Source organism: Oncorhynchus keta, chromosome 14, assembly GCF_023373465.1.
Source record: "Oncorhynchus keta strain PuntledgeMale-10-30-2019 chromosome 14, Oket_V2, whole genome shotgun sequence".
NCBI lineage: Eukaryota > Metazoa > Chordata > Actinopteri > Salmoniformes > Salmonidae > Oncorhynchus > Oncorhynchus keta.
The window spans coordinates 69907620-69925801 of NC_068434.1; the positions used below are offsets into that span (position 1 = coordinate 69907620).

An 18182-nucleotide genomic window follows, 5' to 3' on the forward strand; every position below is an offset into this window, starting at 1 on the left:
TGTTGTGCAGCCTAGTTGGGAGTTTTTAGAGGGCCAGGACATGTCCGGTCCCAGGCACAACCACCTGCTGCCTGCAATGCCCCCTGGCTGGGAGGAGAGGCAGGACAACCTGGGCAGGACCTACTATGTCAACCACGAAACCAGGACCACACAGTGGCACAGGCCCATAGTACAGTAAGTCTGGGGTTCTCCTGTCATGTCTTTATTCTAACAGCTTGAACTTAATCTAGCGCTATTTTAACAGTTTGGTAGTATTGGAATACAGTAACACCTGGTTGGTCAAGAGATGAGAAGTTGACTGTGAGTGTGTGTGTTTCCCTATGTAGAGACAGCCATGTAGAGGCAGAGCAGAGGCAGAACATCCACATGGAGGCGCAGCACGCCTTCACCGCCCGCAGGCAGATCTCCGACCAAGAGGACTCCAACGACAGACAACAAGAGTCAACTGAGGTTATTTTCAAGTCGAAATTCAATCAATGTATTGAACAATTCACATTTAAAGTTAAATGTCACTTTAAATTCAAATGTAATTACAGTTATTCTCCTGAGTTTGATATTGAATTGGAGATGAGATTCTGTTATATCTTTTTGTGGTCTCTGGTATGATTATGAAACAACTGTTCGTGGTGTGCTGTCCAACTATAGGACCTACCTAAGATATATAGGCCCAGACCTATAAGGACCATATCTTACGACCATGTTTTCTGGTCCTAGCCCCTCTCTTTAGAGGCTGCTAACTGAGCAAATGACTAAATGTCAGGATAGTTCAGAGTGACCCTTAACAAGATCAAGTTCACGATCAGGGTGTTCCTCGAAGTCCCCCCGCCCCCCCCCCAAAAAAAAGATTGCCCTACTGAAATCATATCACATGTCAGTTTTCTGTAATAACGTCACTCTGTGGCAGAACATGCAGGTCAGAACTGTTTTCTTAGCTCACAACCAGATGAGAAGACAATGACTTAACACTATCAAGACATCCTTCAGAACAGATGGTAAACTCTTCGTGTGTCTTGTTTCCTCTGCTCCAGAGTTGGGAAATCATAACAGAGGATGAGTCCACATTGTACAACAGCCAGCGCTCCCCCCCTCCACCCCACTCCCCCTGGAGTTTCACTCCTTCTGTGACGAGCTCAGTCGCCTCCAGGCCTTGGGTGCCACATCCGGCAAACGACGTACCTCCCTCCAGGTGAATAATTTACTGGCCAGCGCTAACCGGACTCCCGTTACCAATCGCCCGACACCCAAATTCAGACTGGGGATATGCTTCCTGAACAGGGTCCTTCCACAGTTCTAAGAAGGGACTGAAAACACACTGTGTTATAACAACACAGCTGTAATCAGTCTCTCCAGTATTTCGCTGGGATTTGTTGTGATATTCAAAAATTATAGATTTTGCTACATCAATTTTAACATTTTACATGGCAATATGCAACGTTTTTATCTGTGTGGCTTGATTGAACCATATTTTGCAGTAAATGGACACTGATTGGTTGAAATTGCAAGCCCTTGCATAATATTAAAGAAATGTAATGCAATTGCGGTATCCTTGAGGGACTTCAATATTTTAGTATTAGACAGGTATTAGTGCCTGTCTAGAGCTGGAGAATATGTGCCTAACACGTGTATGGGTAATGATTGTAGTTTCTGTCGTCTTGCTCTCTTCAGCTGCAGGGCCCTTCCAGTCATTCAAGTCACTCCAGTCGCAGAGGCAGTGCCCAGACTCTGACAGTAGAGGAGCACCCTGTTCATCCTGTGGTGTGTGTTACGTTCCCTGAATCCCCTGTGCCCACACACCGCAGCACAGGGAAGCACAACACTCATGTATTACAGCAATATTTGTGGGATAGGGTCATCTGAGCTCAGCTTCAGCATGTAAGTGTGGCTTCCATAGTTTCCCCAGATGATGTAAGGACAGTGAGAATGCAGTCATCAGGTTTGAGCATGTAGCTCAGTGATTCAGAGGAAGTTATTGTTCTGTTTACTTGAGGTATTGTTGTATGGATTGTTTGATGCCTCTCTCTCTCTTTATGTTGTTCAATAGTTGTTAGCAACCTCAGTGGGGCTGCCTCCAGGCTGGGAGGAGAAGCAGGATAGTAAGAGCAGACCCTACTACGTCAATCACAACAGCAGGATAACCACTTGGACACGGCCACTCATCCAGGTAGGCTGCATTGCTCCTTTTGCTCTCACTTTCTCTCAAACCACAGTGCACTAAAGAAGTTTTCAAAGTCATGTGAAAAGACAATCAGGACCCACTTAACTTGTGTAGATACAGTGCCATTGGAAAGTAATTCAAACCCCTTGACTTTTTCCACATTTTGTTACGTTACAGCCTTATTCTAAAAATGATTAAATCGTTTTTTTCCCCTCATCAATCGACACACAATACCCCATAATGACAAAGCAAAAACCGGTTTCTATAAACTTTTGCTAATTGATATAAAAAAAATATACAAAAAATATAACATTTACATAAGTATTCAGAACCCTTACTCAGTACTTTGTTGAAGCACCTTTGGCAGTGAGTACTCTCATTGAGTACTCTTGGGTATGACGCAACAAGCTTGGCACACCTGTATTTGGGGAGTTTCTCCCATTCTCTGCAGATGCTCTCAAGCTCTGTCAGGTTGGATGGGGAGTGTCGCTGCAAAGCTATTTTCAGGTCTTTCCAGATATGTTCGATCGGGTTCATGTTCAGGCTCTGGCTGTTCCACTCAAGGACATTCAGAGACTTGTCCTGAAGCTCTGTGTTGTCTTGCCTGTGTTTTTAGGGTCGTTGTTCCAGTCTGGGGTCCTGAGTGCTCTGGAGCAGGTTTTCATCAAGGATCTCTCTGAGCTTTGCGCCGTTCATCTTTCCCTCGATCCTGACTAGTCTCCCATTCCTTGCCACTGAAACACATCCACACAGCACCATGCTTCCCATAGGGATGGTGCCAGGTTTCCTCCAGACGTGACGCTTGGCATTCAGGCCATTCAATCTTGGTTTCATCAGACCAGAGACTCTCTTGTTTCTCATGGTCTGGGAGTCTTTAGGTGCCTTTTGGCAAACTCCAAGCGGGCTGTCATGTGCCTTTTACTGAAGAGTGGCTTCTGTCTGGCCACTCAACAAGAAAGGCCTGATTGGTGGAGAGATGCTTGTCCGTCTGGAGGTTTCTCCCATCTCCACAGAGGAACTCTAGAGCTCTGTCAGTGACCACCATCAAGGCCCTTCTCCTCTGACTGCTCAATTTGGCCGGGCGACCAGCTCTAGGAAGAGTCTTGGTGGTTCCAAACATCTTCCTTTTAAGAATGATGGAGGCCACTGTGGTCTTTGGGACCTTCAATGCTGCAGAAATGTTTTGGTATCCTTCCCCAAATCTGTGCCTCAGTACAATCCTCTGTCTGTGCTCTACAGACAGTTCCTTCGACCTCATGGCTTGGTTTTTGCTTTGACGTGCACTGTCAACTGTGGAGCCTTTTATATAGACAGGTGTGTGCCTTTCCAAATCATGTCCAATCAATTGAATTTACCACAGGTGGACTCCAAGTTGTAGAAACATGGAGTCGAGGATATTCAATGGAAATGGGATGCACCTGAGCTCAATTTTGAGTCTCATAGCAAAGGGTCTAAATACTTATGTAAAAAAGGAATTTCTGTTTTCACTTCATCATTATGGGGTATTGTGTGTAGATTGCTGAGGATAATTTTGTACTTAATCCATTTTAGAATACGGCTGTAACGTAACAAAATGTGGAAAAGGTCAAGGGGTCTGAATACTTTCCGAAAGCATTGTAGATAATGTTGATGTAGAATCCAGTTCACCCTCTTATTGAGTATATCAATAGTGTTAATCTTAGTCTCTCCTTCCATGGTTCAGATAACCTCAGACGCAGCAGCCCAGGCTGTTCTGTCCCAGAACGCCACTGTGTACCAGCCCCCCATGCTCTCTCCTGAGGGCTCCCCCCAGCACTCCCCCGGCTCACAGAGGGAGTGTGGCTTCATGCCTGCAGGCTGGGAGGTCCGCAATGCCCCCAACGGAAAACCCTTCTTCATCGACCACAACACTAAGACCACTTCCTGGGTGAGAAAGCAAGCACCTGCATACCACCACTCTTAAAAGGACATGCAGTACCAGTCAAAAGTTTGGACACACCTACTCATTAAAGGGTTTTTCTTTATTTGTACTATTTTCTACATTGTAGAATAATAATGAAGATGTCAAAACTATGAAATATCACACATGGAATCATGTAGTAACCAAAAAAGTGTTAAACCAATAAAAATATATTTTATATTAGAGATTCTTCAAAGTAGCCACCCTTTGCCTTGATGAGGCACACTCTTAGCATTCTCTCAACCAGCTTCATGAGGAATGTTTTTCCAACAGTCTTGAAGGAGCGCATATGCTGAGCACTTGTTGACTACTTTTCCTTGACTCTGCGGTCCAACTCATCCCAAACCATCTCAATTGGGTTGAGGTCGGGTGATTGTGGATGAAAGGTCATCTGATACAGCACTTCATCACTCTCCTTCGTTAAATAACCCTTACACAGTCTGGGGGTGTGTTTTGGGTCATTATCCTGTTGAAAAACAAATGATAATCCCACTAAGCGCAAACCAGATGGGATGGCAAATTGCTGCAGAATGCTGTGGTGGCCATGGTAACCTTGAGTTCTAAATAAATCACTGACAGTGTCACCAGCAAAGCACCATCACACCTCCTCCATGCTTCTCGATGGGAACCACACATGCAGAGACCATCCGTTCACCCATTCTGTGTCTCACAAAGACACGGAGGTTGGAAGCAAAAATCTCAAATTTGGACTCATCAGACTAAAGGACAAATTTCCACCGGTCTAATGTCCATTGCTCGTGTTTCTTGGCCCAAGCAAGTCTCTTCTTCTTATTGGTGTCCTTGAGTAGTGGTTTCTTTGCAGCAATTCGACCATGAAGATCTGATTCACGTAGTTTCCTCTGAACAGTTGATGTTGAGGATGTGTCTGTTACTTGGACTTTATTTGGGCTGTAATTTGAGTGTGTTAACTCTTAAGGTAACTCTGGTTCTTCCTTTCCTCTGGCGGTCCTCATGAGAGCCAGTTTTAGCATAGCGCTTGATGGTTTGAATTAGCTTTCAAAGTTCTTGACATTTTCTGGATTGATTGACCTTCATGTCTTAAAGTAATGATGGCATGTCGATTTTCTTTATTTATTTGAGCTGTTCTTGCCATAATATGGGCTTGGAATTTACCAAATAGGACTATCTTCTGTAACCACCCCTACTTTGTCACAACACAACTGATTGTCTCAAACACATTTAAGAAGTTCCACAAATTAACTTTTACCAAGGCACACCTGTTAATTGAAATGCATTCCAGGTGACTACATCATGGAGCTGGTTGAGAGAATGCCAAGAGTCTGCAAATCTGTCATCAAGGCAAAGGGTGGCTAGTTTGAAGAATCTCAAATATATATATATATATTTTAAATTATTTGTTTTACACTTTTTTTGGTTACTACATGATTCCATATGTGTTATTTCATAGTTGTGATGTCTTCACTATTATTCTACAATGTAGAAAATAGTACAAATAAGGAAACACCCTTGAATGAGTAGGTGTGTCCAAACTTTTGACTGGTGTCGTTTTTCTTGATCAGGTCACATGATCAATAAATACCCCCAGGCCCTACCTATAGAGTCTTGTCACGCATCATCATGGCCAGAATGACCAGTTATCCACTGGACAATACTGCCATTCTCACTGCTCCTTCCTGTTTGTGTGACTTATTTCCTTTTTATCTGGCTGTGAACAGGAAGACCCCAGGTTGAAGATTCCTGTGCACATGAGGAGGAGACCTTCGCTAGACCCAACTGACCTCGGGCCAATGCCGGTAAGCTTTACAATGATATCATATCCAATAGCATTCTAAGAAGGCATTTAGCAGCCCAGTGTCATGAGCCTCTTAAAGTTGAAAGTTGCTGAGTGAATGGTTTGATTTTAAGGGGAAAATTATGTGAGTAATGTTTGTGCTACCCTTATCTTAGCCTGGCTGGGAGGAGAGGGTCCACAGTGATGGGAGGATATTCTACATAGATCACAGTATGTATGACATGTACTACAATTTGTCAAAATGAGTGAAAAATGCATATGCCGACTACCAATGCTGAATAAATCTGATGTATTTTCAGACACGAAGAACACACAATGGGATGACCCCAGACTGCAGAATTCAGCCATAACTGGACCAGTAAGTATAGATGATCTTTAAAAAAAATATTAATAGTAATTTAAAGCTATAGTTAGAGATTTTTATTTATTAGATTCCGGTAGAGTAATTTTAGGAATGCAATATGGCCCATTCTCTTTTTGGAGTCAGGTTCTCCAGGTTGGCCATAAAACCGAATAATTCATCATGTGTTCATAATTGATTTCCGGTCATTGCATCTCCTATCCTTGTCTATTCTAGGCTGTGCCTTACTCCAGAGACTATAAACAGAAGTATGAATACTTCCGGAAGAAGCTGAAGAAACCGGTGAGCAATGTTTTTACCAAGACAGGGAATCATTGTAATTACTGAAGGCCCTATGCTCTTAATGTTCTGTTATTACAGCTAAACCTCACAAATAGGTCAGATATACAGCATATTCACACTGTAAAAGCCTATCTTATCTTTCTCTCAATCATCCTCACAATATCTTCTATGACATTTAGTCCAGCTACATCCCCTGACCTGATGTCCACTCACTCAGCATGCTCTATCTCCAATTCCAGGCTGACATCCCCAACCGCTTTGAGATGAAGCTCAGGCGGAACACCGTGCTAGAGGACTCCTACAGACGTATCCTGTCAATCAAGAGGGCCGACTTCCTGAAGGCGCGGCTGTGGGTGGAGTTTGAGGGAGAGAAGGGCTTGGATTACGGGGGCGTGGCCAGGGAGTGGTTCTTCCTAATCTCCAAGGAGATGTTCAACCCCTATTATGGGCTGTTTGAGTATTCTGCCACGTGAGTCTCTATTTGAATGTGTTAGAATTCCATTTTCAGGCAAGGAAAAATGGAACAGGCCCTTAATGGAGCTGTTAGTGAATAACATCTCTGATAGCATTATGAATCATTTTAATGATGGGATATGTTCTGGAATGGATCAGAGAAGGATTTGGATGACTTTAGAGCTGTGTTAAGTTTCTCCTCTGCATGTTCTGGGGCAGGGACAACTACACTCTGCAGATCAACCCCAACTCAGGCCTCTGCAATGAGGACCACCTGTCCTACTTCAAGTTCATTGGCCGTGTGGCAGGCATGGCTGTCTACCATGGAAAGCTGCTGGACGGTGAGTCTCACTGCTGGTGATTTCACTCATGTGTCTGTTAAAAGTTCATTAATTCGTATAATAGTAGTGTGACACGAGTGAGTGAGTGAGTGAGTGAGTGAGTGAGTGAGTGAGTGAGTGAGTGAGTGAGTGAGTGAGTGAGAACGAAGAGCTGAGGACTGCTCTATGCTAGGGCCACAAGGATTAGGAGTGTTGCACAGATCCTGACATGTTTTTTTCTAGCCTTCTTCATCAGGCCTTTCTACAAGATGATGTTGCAGAAGCCCATTACTCTACAGGACATGGAGTCTGTGGTAGGTACCTAATAATATCTAGATTACTCTCACATCTTCCCATCACCTAATCAGATAGTAGATAAATCAGACATCTATAACAGCAGTGTTTCACCATTAGTGGTAATGGTGTTTTTGTGTGTTGTTATTTCAGGACAGTGAGTACTTCAACTCCCTGAAGTGGATATTGGAGAATGACCCGATAGACCTGGATCTGAGGTTCACCATAGACGAAGAACTCTTTGGACAGGTGGGACCTGCTTCCTATTTGTTGTTTGGCCCAAGTATGTTCTGTTCTATCTTGTGCCTATTGACTGAAGGGGTTTTAAAATCGATGCTAAGTGGTACTCTGGCATCAGTCATGCTGACATCACATTTCCTCCCATTTAGACACACCAGCATGAGCTGAAGCCAGCAGGATCTGAAATAGTAGTCACCGATGACAACAAGAAGGAATACATCCAGTAAGCACCTGAGCCCTCTGCTGGTAGAAAGAGGAAAAACGCCTCATACTCACTGCCATGTAGTGCTGTTCAGCTGGTTACCTGTAGGTGACCCACAAGTCACATATTTAATGGGTTTGCAAATGGACAATGAAACCACCACCCACCACATGTCTGCATCATTAGATAAATTAGAAATTATTAGGGCTTTTGAATGCTTCCATTTCAAAATAAACCATTTTTTTCAGTCTTGTCATGCAGTGGAGGTTCGTGAACAGGATACTGAAGCAGATGACCGCATTCAAGGAGGTAAACACTAGGTTTTATTGAGATGTTTTGATTGAGTTATGATAAGATTGAAAGAAACTGTTGACTTATTGCGTGTTCCTCTCTCTTGTCTTAGGGATTCTATGAGTTGATACCCCAGGATCTCATCAAGATCTTTGACGAGAATGAGCTGGAGGTGGGTCTCATTCCTATCATTCTGAGATGTATGCATGACTGAGAGCCTATCTTTCCAGATCGTTGAGTGATGTTCTGTCTGGGTTTTTTTTCTCTAGCTCCTGATGTGTGGCCTGGGAGACGTGGATGTGAACGACTGGAGGGAGAACACCAAGTACAAGAATGGCTACTGTCCCAACCAGCCCGTCATCCTGTGGTTCTGGAAGGTAAGAGGACACTCCACCACTAGAGCAGAAGCCTCTGGATTCTAGAGTGTTTTTTTTAGGGATGCACGGTTTATTGGTGACGATATCGGTATCGGACGATAATTGGTTAAAAATATTATGTCGACATCTGTCTGATGTGGAGACAAAGGACAATGATGGGGACTGAAATGTATCCGCTATTAGTGGCGGAGACAAACTGAGGGGTCTGTGGCATTTTTTTTAAGGTGGTCAGTGCAACTTGAAGAAAAACTCATCCTATGAATTTGGCTTTAGCGTCCAAATGGTTTGAGCTATTAGCTATTATTAGCACATTCCTGAAAGTGAAAACTCCCAGGAACACATTGGATATCGGTAAATATCTGATATCAGCCCAGAATTTCCACATCGGTGCATCCTTAGTTTTTGGGTGAATTCTCAATATTCATTACAGCTATTTGAATGATATTTTGTCATTCTCAGACTGTTCTGCTGATGGATGCAGAGAAGCGTATCCGCCTGTTGCAGTTTGTGACTGGCACCTCCCGGGTCCCAATGAATGGCTTTGCAGAGCTCTATGGTGAGTCCTCCTCTCTACTTCTCTGTATTAAGACTCATTTGTATAATATAGGGTACATTCTAGGTATGTTTTTAACCATTTTGTCATTACATAGATTGATATGAACTTTGAAACATGGATTCTGAGTTGTAACCAGAGGTGTTTGTATATGATTCTCTCCCCCTAATCTTGTTTTATGTTATGAAATCACAGGGTCTAACGGACCACAGCTGTTTACCATTGAGCAGTGGGGAACACGAGACAAACTACCTAGAGCCCACACATGGTGAGTAACTAACAATACAGCAGTTTGGCTAATAGTCCTACCTGGTTACTGCAACAAATGTGCATTTGAATTTTGTTTTGTTTTACCGTCTTCAGCTTCAACCGGCTGGATCTGCCTCCCTATGAGTCGTTTGAGGAGCTGAGGGAGAAGCTACACATCGCCATAGAGAATGCACAAGGCTTTGATGGAGTGGATTAGGGGAGTGTGTGGCCTATGGCGCAGATGTTAAAATGGCAGTTACTGCCAGTGAACTGAGGGCTAGCACCAAGTTTTGTGCTGTAGTTCTGTTTAATGCTGATAAAACACACAATATTCAGGTCCAGACCTGACCTGCCAACCGCCTGAGAAGATGGAGAACAATCACAGACAGCAAAGTCTTTGGTGCTCCTCTCTCCTGCACAGTGGAAGGGATGGATGATGAGTGAAAATCACTTCTTAAATCACTCTTGGTCTGTGAAGTTTACAAATAGTTTTTTTGTGTCTCGTAAATATGTATGTATACTTAAACCAGATCTGTATACAATTTATCAAATGCATTATATCATACAGATATTACTGTTCATCTATGATAGAATATTTATCATGAGGAGATTGACATTGGACTTCGATATACATTACCGTATATACACTGGTGTCGAAAGCGTTCCACAGGGATGCTGGCCCATGACTCCAATGCTTCCCACAGTTGTGTCAAGTTGGCTGAATGTCTTTTGAGTGGTGGACCACGGGAAACTTGAGTGTGAAAAACCAAGCAGTGTTGCAGTTCTTGACACAAACCGGTGCGCTTGGCACCTACAACAATACCACGTTCAAAGGCACATAAATCTTTTGTTTTGCCCATTCACCTTATGATTGGCACACAGACACAATCCATGTATCAAGGCTTAAAAATCCTTCTTTAACCTGTCTCCTCCTCTTCATCTACACTGATTTGAAGTGGATTTAACAAGTGACATCAATAAGGGATGATAGCTTTCAGCTGGATTCACCTGGTCAGTCTATGTCATGGAAAGAGCAGGTGTTCCTAATGTTTTTTTTTTTTTACAATCACAAAGTATGTGTCTGAGCAATGGACAGTGAATGCACCTTTTGTATAGCTTACTGGGGATATCACAGAACTGACGACTCCACATTAGACTCCATTGAAAAACCATGTTGCCATTGCGCTCTCATTCTTGCACACACACTTGCAAAATATGTTTCCTCTGCTGATTTTTTTTTTAAATTCAGTGATGGATGTATTATTTTTTTATTCCGCTATTCCAGGGCTCTCAACCCTGTTCCTGGAGCACTACCCTTCTGTAGGTTTTCACCTCCAACCCCAGTTGTAACTAATTAATATAATCAGAAGCGCTGGATTAGGGTTGGACTGAACCTACAGGACAATAGGTCTCCAGAAACAGGGTTGGAGAGCCCTGCTCTATTCATGGGTGTTGTAGAGCAGTATAATACTCTATTTTTAGTACATGTATTTTTTTCAAATTGCTCTATGTAACAACTCTATTGAATTAATATCAAGAAATGGATAGTATCAATTCTCAAAGATTTCTGCGAATGTCTTTTTTAGCCTTTGATTATCTTGAGGGAATTGACTGTACATATGCAGTGGTGTGCTCTATCAAAGAATGTATTGTATGAATGGTACAAAACATGTTTACACTATCTGGTATGTTTACAGATTGTTGAAGGAAAATATGTTTTTTTTTATTTATCTTAAATCAAAATGTTATAGTTGTGCTTTTATAAGGTAAAGCACTTTGTTAAAATAGTTCTAAAAGTCTTAGTGTCTTGATCTTTGCCAAACTATCAATTTCAGAATGCATACGTTGAGTATGATTTCATGCTCAAATCCTCTGCTTTTAAGTGCACATTTGACTTGAGTACATTTGAATTGCCATGGAAGAAAAAAGCACATTTCATTTCACTGGTAATTAAGACTTACATTACAAATGAAGGCATTGTAATTTATCATAGAATTTGATCATCCCAATCTTTGACATGCTCTTATCCTTTAGTTGAATGGATCTATTGTTAACATCCCATACTCTATAATTCATTATTTTAAGAGATACTTAATTTATATATTGTGTCAAACGTAATTCTGACAACTAAGTGGATTTTCTATCATTGCTTTAATGAAATAAAACTTGTATCTTGTTGAAAACAACATGTTTTGATTGCATGCCAAAGTAAATGGCAACATATTTAGAAAATCGAATCAATTGAAAATGCCACCATCTTCTTTCATATTATTCTGAACAAAAATATAAACACAACATGTAAAATGTTGGTCCCATGAGCTGAAATAAAAGATCCCAGAAATGAGCCAGATGCACAAAAAGCTTATTTCTCTCAAATATTGGACACAAATATGTTTACATCCCTGTTAATGAGCATTTCTCCTTTGCCAAGATTATCCATCCACCTGACAGGTGTGTCATATCAAGAAGACAATGAAACAGCTTGATCATTACACAGGTGTACCTTGTGCTGGGGACAATAAAAGGCCACTCTAAAATGTGCAGTTTTGTCACAACACATTGCCACCGATGTCTCAAGTTTTGAGGGACCGTGCGATTGGCATGCTGACTGTAGGAATGTCCACCAGAGTTGTTACCAGAGAATGTAATGTTCATTTCTCTACTGCCTCCAACGCCATTTTAGAGAATTTGGCAGTAGGTTCAACCGGCCTCACCACGTGTAACCCATGCCAGCCCAGGACTTCCACATCCGGCTTCTCACCTGCAGGATCATCTGAGACTAGTCACCTGGACAGTTGATGGAACTGAGGAGTATGTATGTCTAATAAAGCCCTTTGGTGGGGAAAAACATTCTGATTGGCTGCACCCCTGCCCAGTTGTGAAATCCATTGATTAGGGCCTAATGAATTTATTTCAATTGACAGATTTCCTTATATGAACTGTAACTCAGTAAAATTGTTGCATGGTGCATTTATATTTTTGTTCAGTATAGTTGTTCGATATCTACAAGCCAGAGGATTACTTTTATTCTGCACTTTTTGATGACAGAATTTGTCTATTTTAAGACTAGTTCATTTTTCAAGACATGCAGCTCTTTACTATTCAGTATGTGTCATATGCTCTTTAAGTCAACTGCAATAAGCACTTTTTTTGTTATATAGCTTTAAAACATAGCTTTTTCCGGTCATCACCGGGATACAGAGGTTTTGTTTGACCACAATGAACACTGCCTACATATTGGCTGTGTTCGAGCGCATCAAATCAGTGATGTAGTGTTAGTCAATTTGGACTGATTCTAACCCTAACTTCATGCACACATCCCAGGTCAACCACAAACCTAACTCTAACCCTAGCTTCATGTCCACCATCCAGATCCACCCTCAAACAAAACCCTAACTCTAACCCTAGCTTCATGTCCACATCCCAGTTCAACCCTCAACCAAAACCCTAACCGTAGCTTCATGTCCACCATCCAGATCAACCCTCAATCAAAACCCTAGCTTCATGTCCACATCCCAGTTCAACCCTAGCCTCAACCACAACGCTAACCGTAGCTTCATGTCCACAATACAGATCAACCTTCAACCAAAACCCTAACTCTAACCCTGGCTTCATGTCCACATCCCCAAATAAGTGAATGGAAGTCTTCCCCTCTAAAGCAGGCAGGGCTCATTCATACGATTCAGCTTAACCACAACTGTCCTGTTTTCCCCAAAGTGCTGGCTAAAGACCAACTCCCCCAGGCTGAAGGGTCAGGTGGTAGGTCACACACAATTCAGGCCAGCCTTTTGGATGCTGCTGGGGTCAGTGAGGATGGGTCTGTATGGAAGCAGGATGACACTGGGCTTGTCCAATAGCAGAAGGCCTTGGATGTGCCGGATACCCCCCACCCCCCTTTTAACCTATTGATCTGGCCCCAGAGCTCAACCTCCATCCATGTGCAGTTCTATCTTCACTCCACCCCCTAACAGTGTCGTGTTGGCAGGTGCCCAAAACCAATTCCTAATCGAACATCCTCGAGACCCCCCTCCCATGTGAGGGGTCACCATAAATGAGGCTGTATATTCACTTTCACATTTTATGTAAGTGCAGGTTAGCCTGGGTCACAAACAAACATCTTTCTAATACAATGATTTGTTAGGACAGTACTGTAGTATATCTCTACGCAGCCTACTGGGTGTTATCGTGATGGATCACATGGTTGTAGTAATATTACATAAGAGGATCATAGTGTGTCCGCAATGATTGTTCAGACCAACAAACAATATTAGGCTAAGTGATTTTAGAGTTATTACAGTCATAAGGCACTATACATTGTAAATCAATGTGAGTTCAAAATTAGAAGATCTTAAATTAGATTTTTTTTTCAATGAAGAATCATAAGTCCTTGTACTTGCATTTTAACTTGAAATATTTCACGAGTTCAGTTATATTTCCTAAAATAGTTCTGTATCACCACTTTTACACCTTAGCTTTCATCCATTTTCTCTTTGTTGAAGTGCACACCTTGATCCTTGACTGTGAGAATCAGCTTTTGGTTTGGTTATATTTTGGGCTGGGGACACTCAAGAACACAACAGCTGGGCCTTGGGCCCTGCTGCTGAATGAGAGTCCAGAGCAGGGAGGAAGGTCAAACTCACTCCATAATACAACATGGACACTGGATCAATATCTGCATTTAAGCAGCAGCTGTCCTGCTCCTACCAATGCTTCCTGGTAATTGCTGAGCCTAGTTCTCAGTGGTTGAGAGAGTGCCTCATTTCCATAAACAGTTTTTTCTCCTCCAGAGTGACCATTTGCAGTGCAGTTGTCCTGTTTGACATGGAGTGACTTTTACCGGCCCATGTTGAAACAAACACAAATGTATCTATCTTTACCCATATGCCTTAATAAAGGTCTATGTGACCGAAACATTTTAATTTGTCAATTATGTTTAATTACGCAAGTATACACAATGAGTTCTTCTACCAGTTCTCTATATCCATGTCGTCACTTTCAAAGTGGGAACATTGGTCAAGATGTTATATAGACCAAATTTTTCAACACCTTCTTTCCGTTGGTCAAGTGTCCCTGAGTTATCTTAAAACGCATCATACTGGTGTTGGAATACAGCCGTGTCCTTGAGAGCCATTAAAAATAAATGCATGGTGTAAATAGTATATGGCATTGGCAACTGATAGTGTATAAGGCCAATATGCCAAGAGCTTTTAAAGGTTTTAAGATGTCTGTAAGTGTCTGAGCATTATGCAATGGAGGTTGCTATTTTAATGACACTCAGAGTTATGTTGTAGGATATCTCACAAAGAAAGGTACTGAATTATTGAGACTAACTGGGAAGTGTTATGATGCTCTGTCAACCTAAACACTTATGATAGGTAATTATCACCACCCTCTTTATTTTCCTCTTGTTCTCTAACTGTGGCTATTAGCAGTCTTAACTGCAACTCCTTTGTCTTAGAATACAGACTTGTCATTGAGGGGCATTAAAAATAAATGCATGCTTGGAAGACAACATGATAGCAAAAGTAAAGATACCTTAATAGTAGATGACTCAAGTAAAAGTGAAAGTCATCTGGTAAAAGTCTCAAAGTATTTGTTTTTTGGTATACTTAAATATGAAAAGTAAATGTAATTGCTAAAATATACTTAAGTATTAAAAGTAAAAGTATCAATAATTTCAAAATCTTGGATGGCCCGAATTTTTTTTTTCTTTTTTTTTTCCATTTACTCATAGCCAGGGGGACACTCCAACACTCAGACATAATTTAGAAACAAAGCACTTGTGTTTAGTGAGTCCACCAGATGAGGCAGTATGATAACCAGGTAGGGTCTCTTGATAAGTGTGTGAATTGGACCATGTTCCTGTCCTGCTAAGCATTCAAAATGTAACAAGTACTTTTTGGGTGTCAGGGAAAATGTATGGAGTAAAAAGTACAGAATTTTCTTTAGGAATGTAGTGAAGTAAAAGTTGTCAAAAATATAAATAGTGAAGTAAAGTACAGATACCCCAAAAACGACTTAAGTAGTACTTTAAAGTACTGATCATAACTCACCTTGTCAGGTGTAAAATATGTCATATGCTTTGTTGGACCAATATCCTTTTGGCTATATAGTATCTGAAATTAAATGCAATACCTTGGTTAGAGTGGGAATTTGATCTACAGTCTAGCTAGCTGGTATAGGATGGTTCTGAGTAAATCTGAATGGACTTTTGAACAGAAAATTGTTGGGATAACCTAATATGAATAAACACACACACACACACATAAACATTAGACCCATAATATAACACGTTGCCCTGGTTCTTTTTACAGACAGTATGATAAATTATTTATTGCATATCCAAACTATCCACATGAATTACAACTCCAAAGCCATTTCCACACAAACACACTTTTCCTAAGGAACTGATGCTTACCAGGAATTAAATTCTTAGTAAGCAATAGACCATAGTCACACCTTGCACATTAACAACTGTGAGTTTCATGGTGGGTTTCCTCTAGTCATCATTCAACACTGCACTCAAGGCAGGATAGCTGTGCATAATGCTCCCCAGATCTATGAGGTCATGTGGATCATATTCTCTCAATGATACTCAATCATGTTCCATGGTTGAAACTCTATATCCTTGTTTATTTAGGTATGTCTATGTCCAGGTGAATTATCATTCTAATTCCCAAGCCTCTTAGTTATCATTGAATTATCATTGATCCTGATGAGTCATCAAAGTAAAGGTCTGCTCCATGTTTTCAAAAGGCATAAGGGACATTAACAAACCATATGCATTAATCGCACAGATGTGTTGTATGCATTAACTTTCGTGTATTAACTTTACAGTACCACCTGACCAAAGTATACCTGCTATGGCACTCGTAAAAAAATAGAAGTGATCAAGATGTTGGCCTGTGTATTGATTCGCCGACTGATGGTGGTAAAGGAACTCTCCCATACATCTCCCCCATGAATTACTCAACCGTAGAACACAGCACTGGGTGGGGTGATGTCCATCTGCTCCGAGGAAAAAGTAATCCCTGCTGCGATCAGGAGCGCAGTCACTTTCCTCTTGGATTAGCACGTAGTTCGACTGGAGGTAGTGGTTGAGAGAGTTAGTATGCGAGAACAATTTGAATAAATGGAGTCTTTTAAAAGGAAATTATATCAGCGCTTCCAGTTTTTTGCGTTTTTCCTTCCAATCTCAGGTAAGACAGTTAATATTGTGTTTGAGTTTCAAGTCAAATTGAAATGATAGTGACTGATTTAGTGGTGGGAAAATGCCGAACTGGACATTGAACGTGTGTCCATACTCATAACGTTACTCCTATCCTAATAGGGGTTGCTATTTAAACTGATAAACACGAAGTTAGTTGAAGTGTTCTGTACTAACGAATATTCCACATTGAAGAGTTTAGCCTTAGTTGCGATTTCTATAGATGAATGGACGCACTGCCACTGCCCGGAGTTTAGGGGGCAATGAAATGGCCACGCTGACAACTGACTGCTTCGACTATTGCTCTATGTAGGCTATACATTTAGATAAACACAGAACCTATACATGTTTATGCTTGGTTTTTGCTTGTGTCTCGAATTACATGATAACCTGGGTTTCTAAATCAAATTGAATACGTGCAGCACAACACAGCAATCAGATACACGTGGATTGTGCAATATTACCAGCCCTGGTTTGAGATATTGATAAACGCAAAACAACATATAGGTTAGCAATTCCTAACTCATGTTATGTTCATTCAGTACATACAAATGAATTATTATATCAATAGAAAAACTGGCTACTGATTTTCTCTCCATAAATAATCCTCTTTGACGTTTGATGCAGTCAATTAAAATAGGCAATTAACAATTAATATAATGTTGTGTAAATTGCTGTGGGAAGTAGCTGCTCCGAACATGGTGATCAGCTAAATGTTTAAAATATATACATATATATTGAAATTGATTTCCAACTATTTAATTAGTGAATGGTGTTGGACCTTTTTGACAGCTTGTATTTTCCCCCTTCAGGAAATGTGTAGGCCAATTTGATTATCAAAGTGCATGTGGTATTTCTGAAATATATATAGTAGGCTATACTGGCCTATAATTTAAATAGGACATGCTTTCATCTATTCATTTACCTAATCTCCGGTGTTGTACCATAGAGACATGGGACAGGGTCCCCCAGCTCAGATGGAACTTGACCAGATCAAGTATAGTGTTTGCTTATTGGAGAATATGTGTTATAGAAAGTATTCAAGTGTTATAAAGTGTTATGTGAAGTATTATACTGGTGAACATGCCTCAAAACATGTTGCCTGGGTTTATTTAGCACTAGTTAATTCTGATAAACCAAAGGTAGGCTACAAGGTTTGCAGTCTAAAGTGTTAAATTAAATGGTTATAAGCTGTGAATCCCATAGTGAATCCCATAGTTATCTCAGAATGGTTCACAATAAATTAGGAATTGTTTAACATGAAACTATTAGTAGCCAACAGAGCAATTAACATTTCCATTAGGACAGTAGATGGTTGAAGCCATCGCATTTGATTTGGAAAATTATAAAGGCTTTTGCTTCCTGCCTGGATTGTTACTTTATTACAGCTGGCAGTCTTATCATTCAAAGGGGAGCTACTTATGCTTTTAATGCTGGGGAGTGCAATAAAACATTTGTGACTGAATGGAGCCATGAAATCAGTGA

The 18182-nt window shown here is 41.1% G+C and overlaps 2 protein-coding genes across 2 annotated transcripts in view; both read left to right on the top strand.

Annotated features, from left to right (window-relative positions):
• The window catches only part of LOC118378437 (E3 ubiquitin-protein ligase NEDD4-like), a 48980-nt gene extending 37146 nt beyond the window's left edge, over positions 1 to 11834 (top strand). Inside the window, 22 exon segments of the mRNA XM_035765421.2 lie at positions 11 to 174; positions 327 to 450; positions 1029 to 1101; positions 1104 to 1186; positions 1666 to 1755; positions 2042 to 2161; positions 3858 to 4061; positions 5792 to 5869; positions 6024 to 6078; positions 6168 to 6226; positions 6446 to 6511; positions 6751 to 6980; positions 7184 to 7305; positions 7528 to 7598; positions 7732 to 7827; positions 7968 to 8041; positions 8269 to 8329; positions 8424 to 8483; positions 8581 to 8688; positions 9148 to 9244; positions 9437 to 9509; positions 9605 to 11834. Coding sequence (XP_035621314.2) covers positions 11 to 174; positions 327 to 450; positions 1029 to 1101; positions 1104 to 1186; positions 1666 to 1755; positions 2042 to 2161; positions 3858 to 4061; positions 5792 to 5869; positions 6024 to 6078; positions 6168 to 6226; positions 6446 to 6511; positions 6751 to 6980; positions 7184 to 7305; positions 7528 to 7598; positions 7732 to 7827; positions 7968 to 8041; positions 8269 to 8329; positions 8424 to 8483; positions 8581 to 8688; positions 9148 to 9244; positions 9437 to 9509; positions 9605 to 9707 — 2211 coding nt within the window. The 3' untranslated portion in view covers positions 9708 to 11834.
• Positions 11835 to 16396: 4562 nt separating this feature from the next.
• LOC118393883 (protogenin A-like) overlaps positions 16397 to 18182 on the top strand; it is a 41625-nt gene continuing 39839 nt past the window's right edge. Inside the window, exon 1 of the mRNA XM_035787043.2 lies at positions 16397 to 16689. Within this exon, the coding sequence (XP_035642936.1) occupies positions 16623 to 16689 (67 nt within the window). The 5' untranslated portion in view covers positions 16397 to 16622. The remainder of the gene's footprint in view (positions 16690 to 18182) is intronic.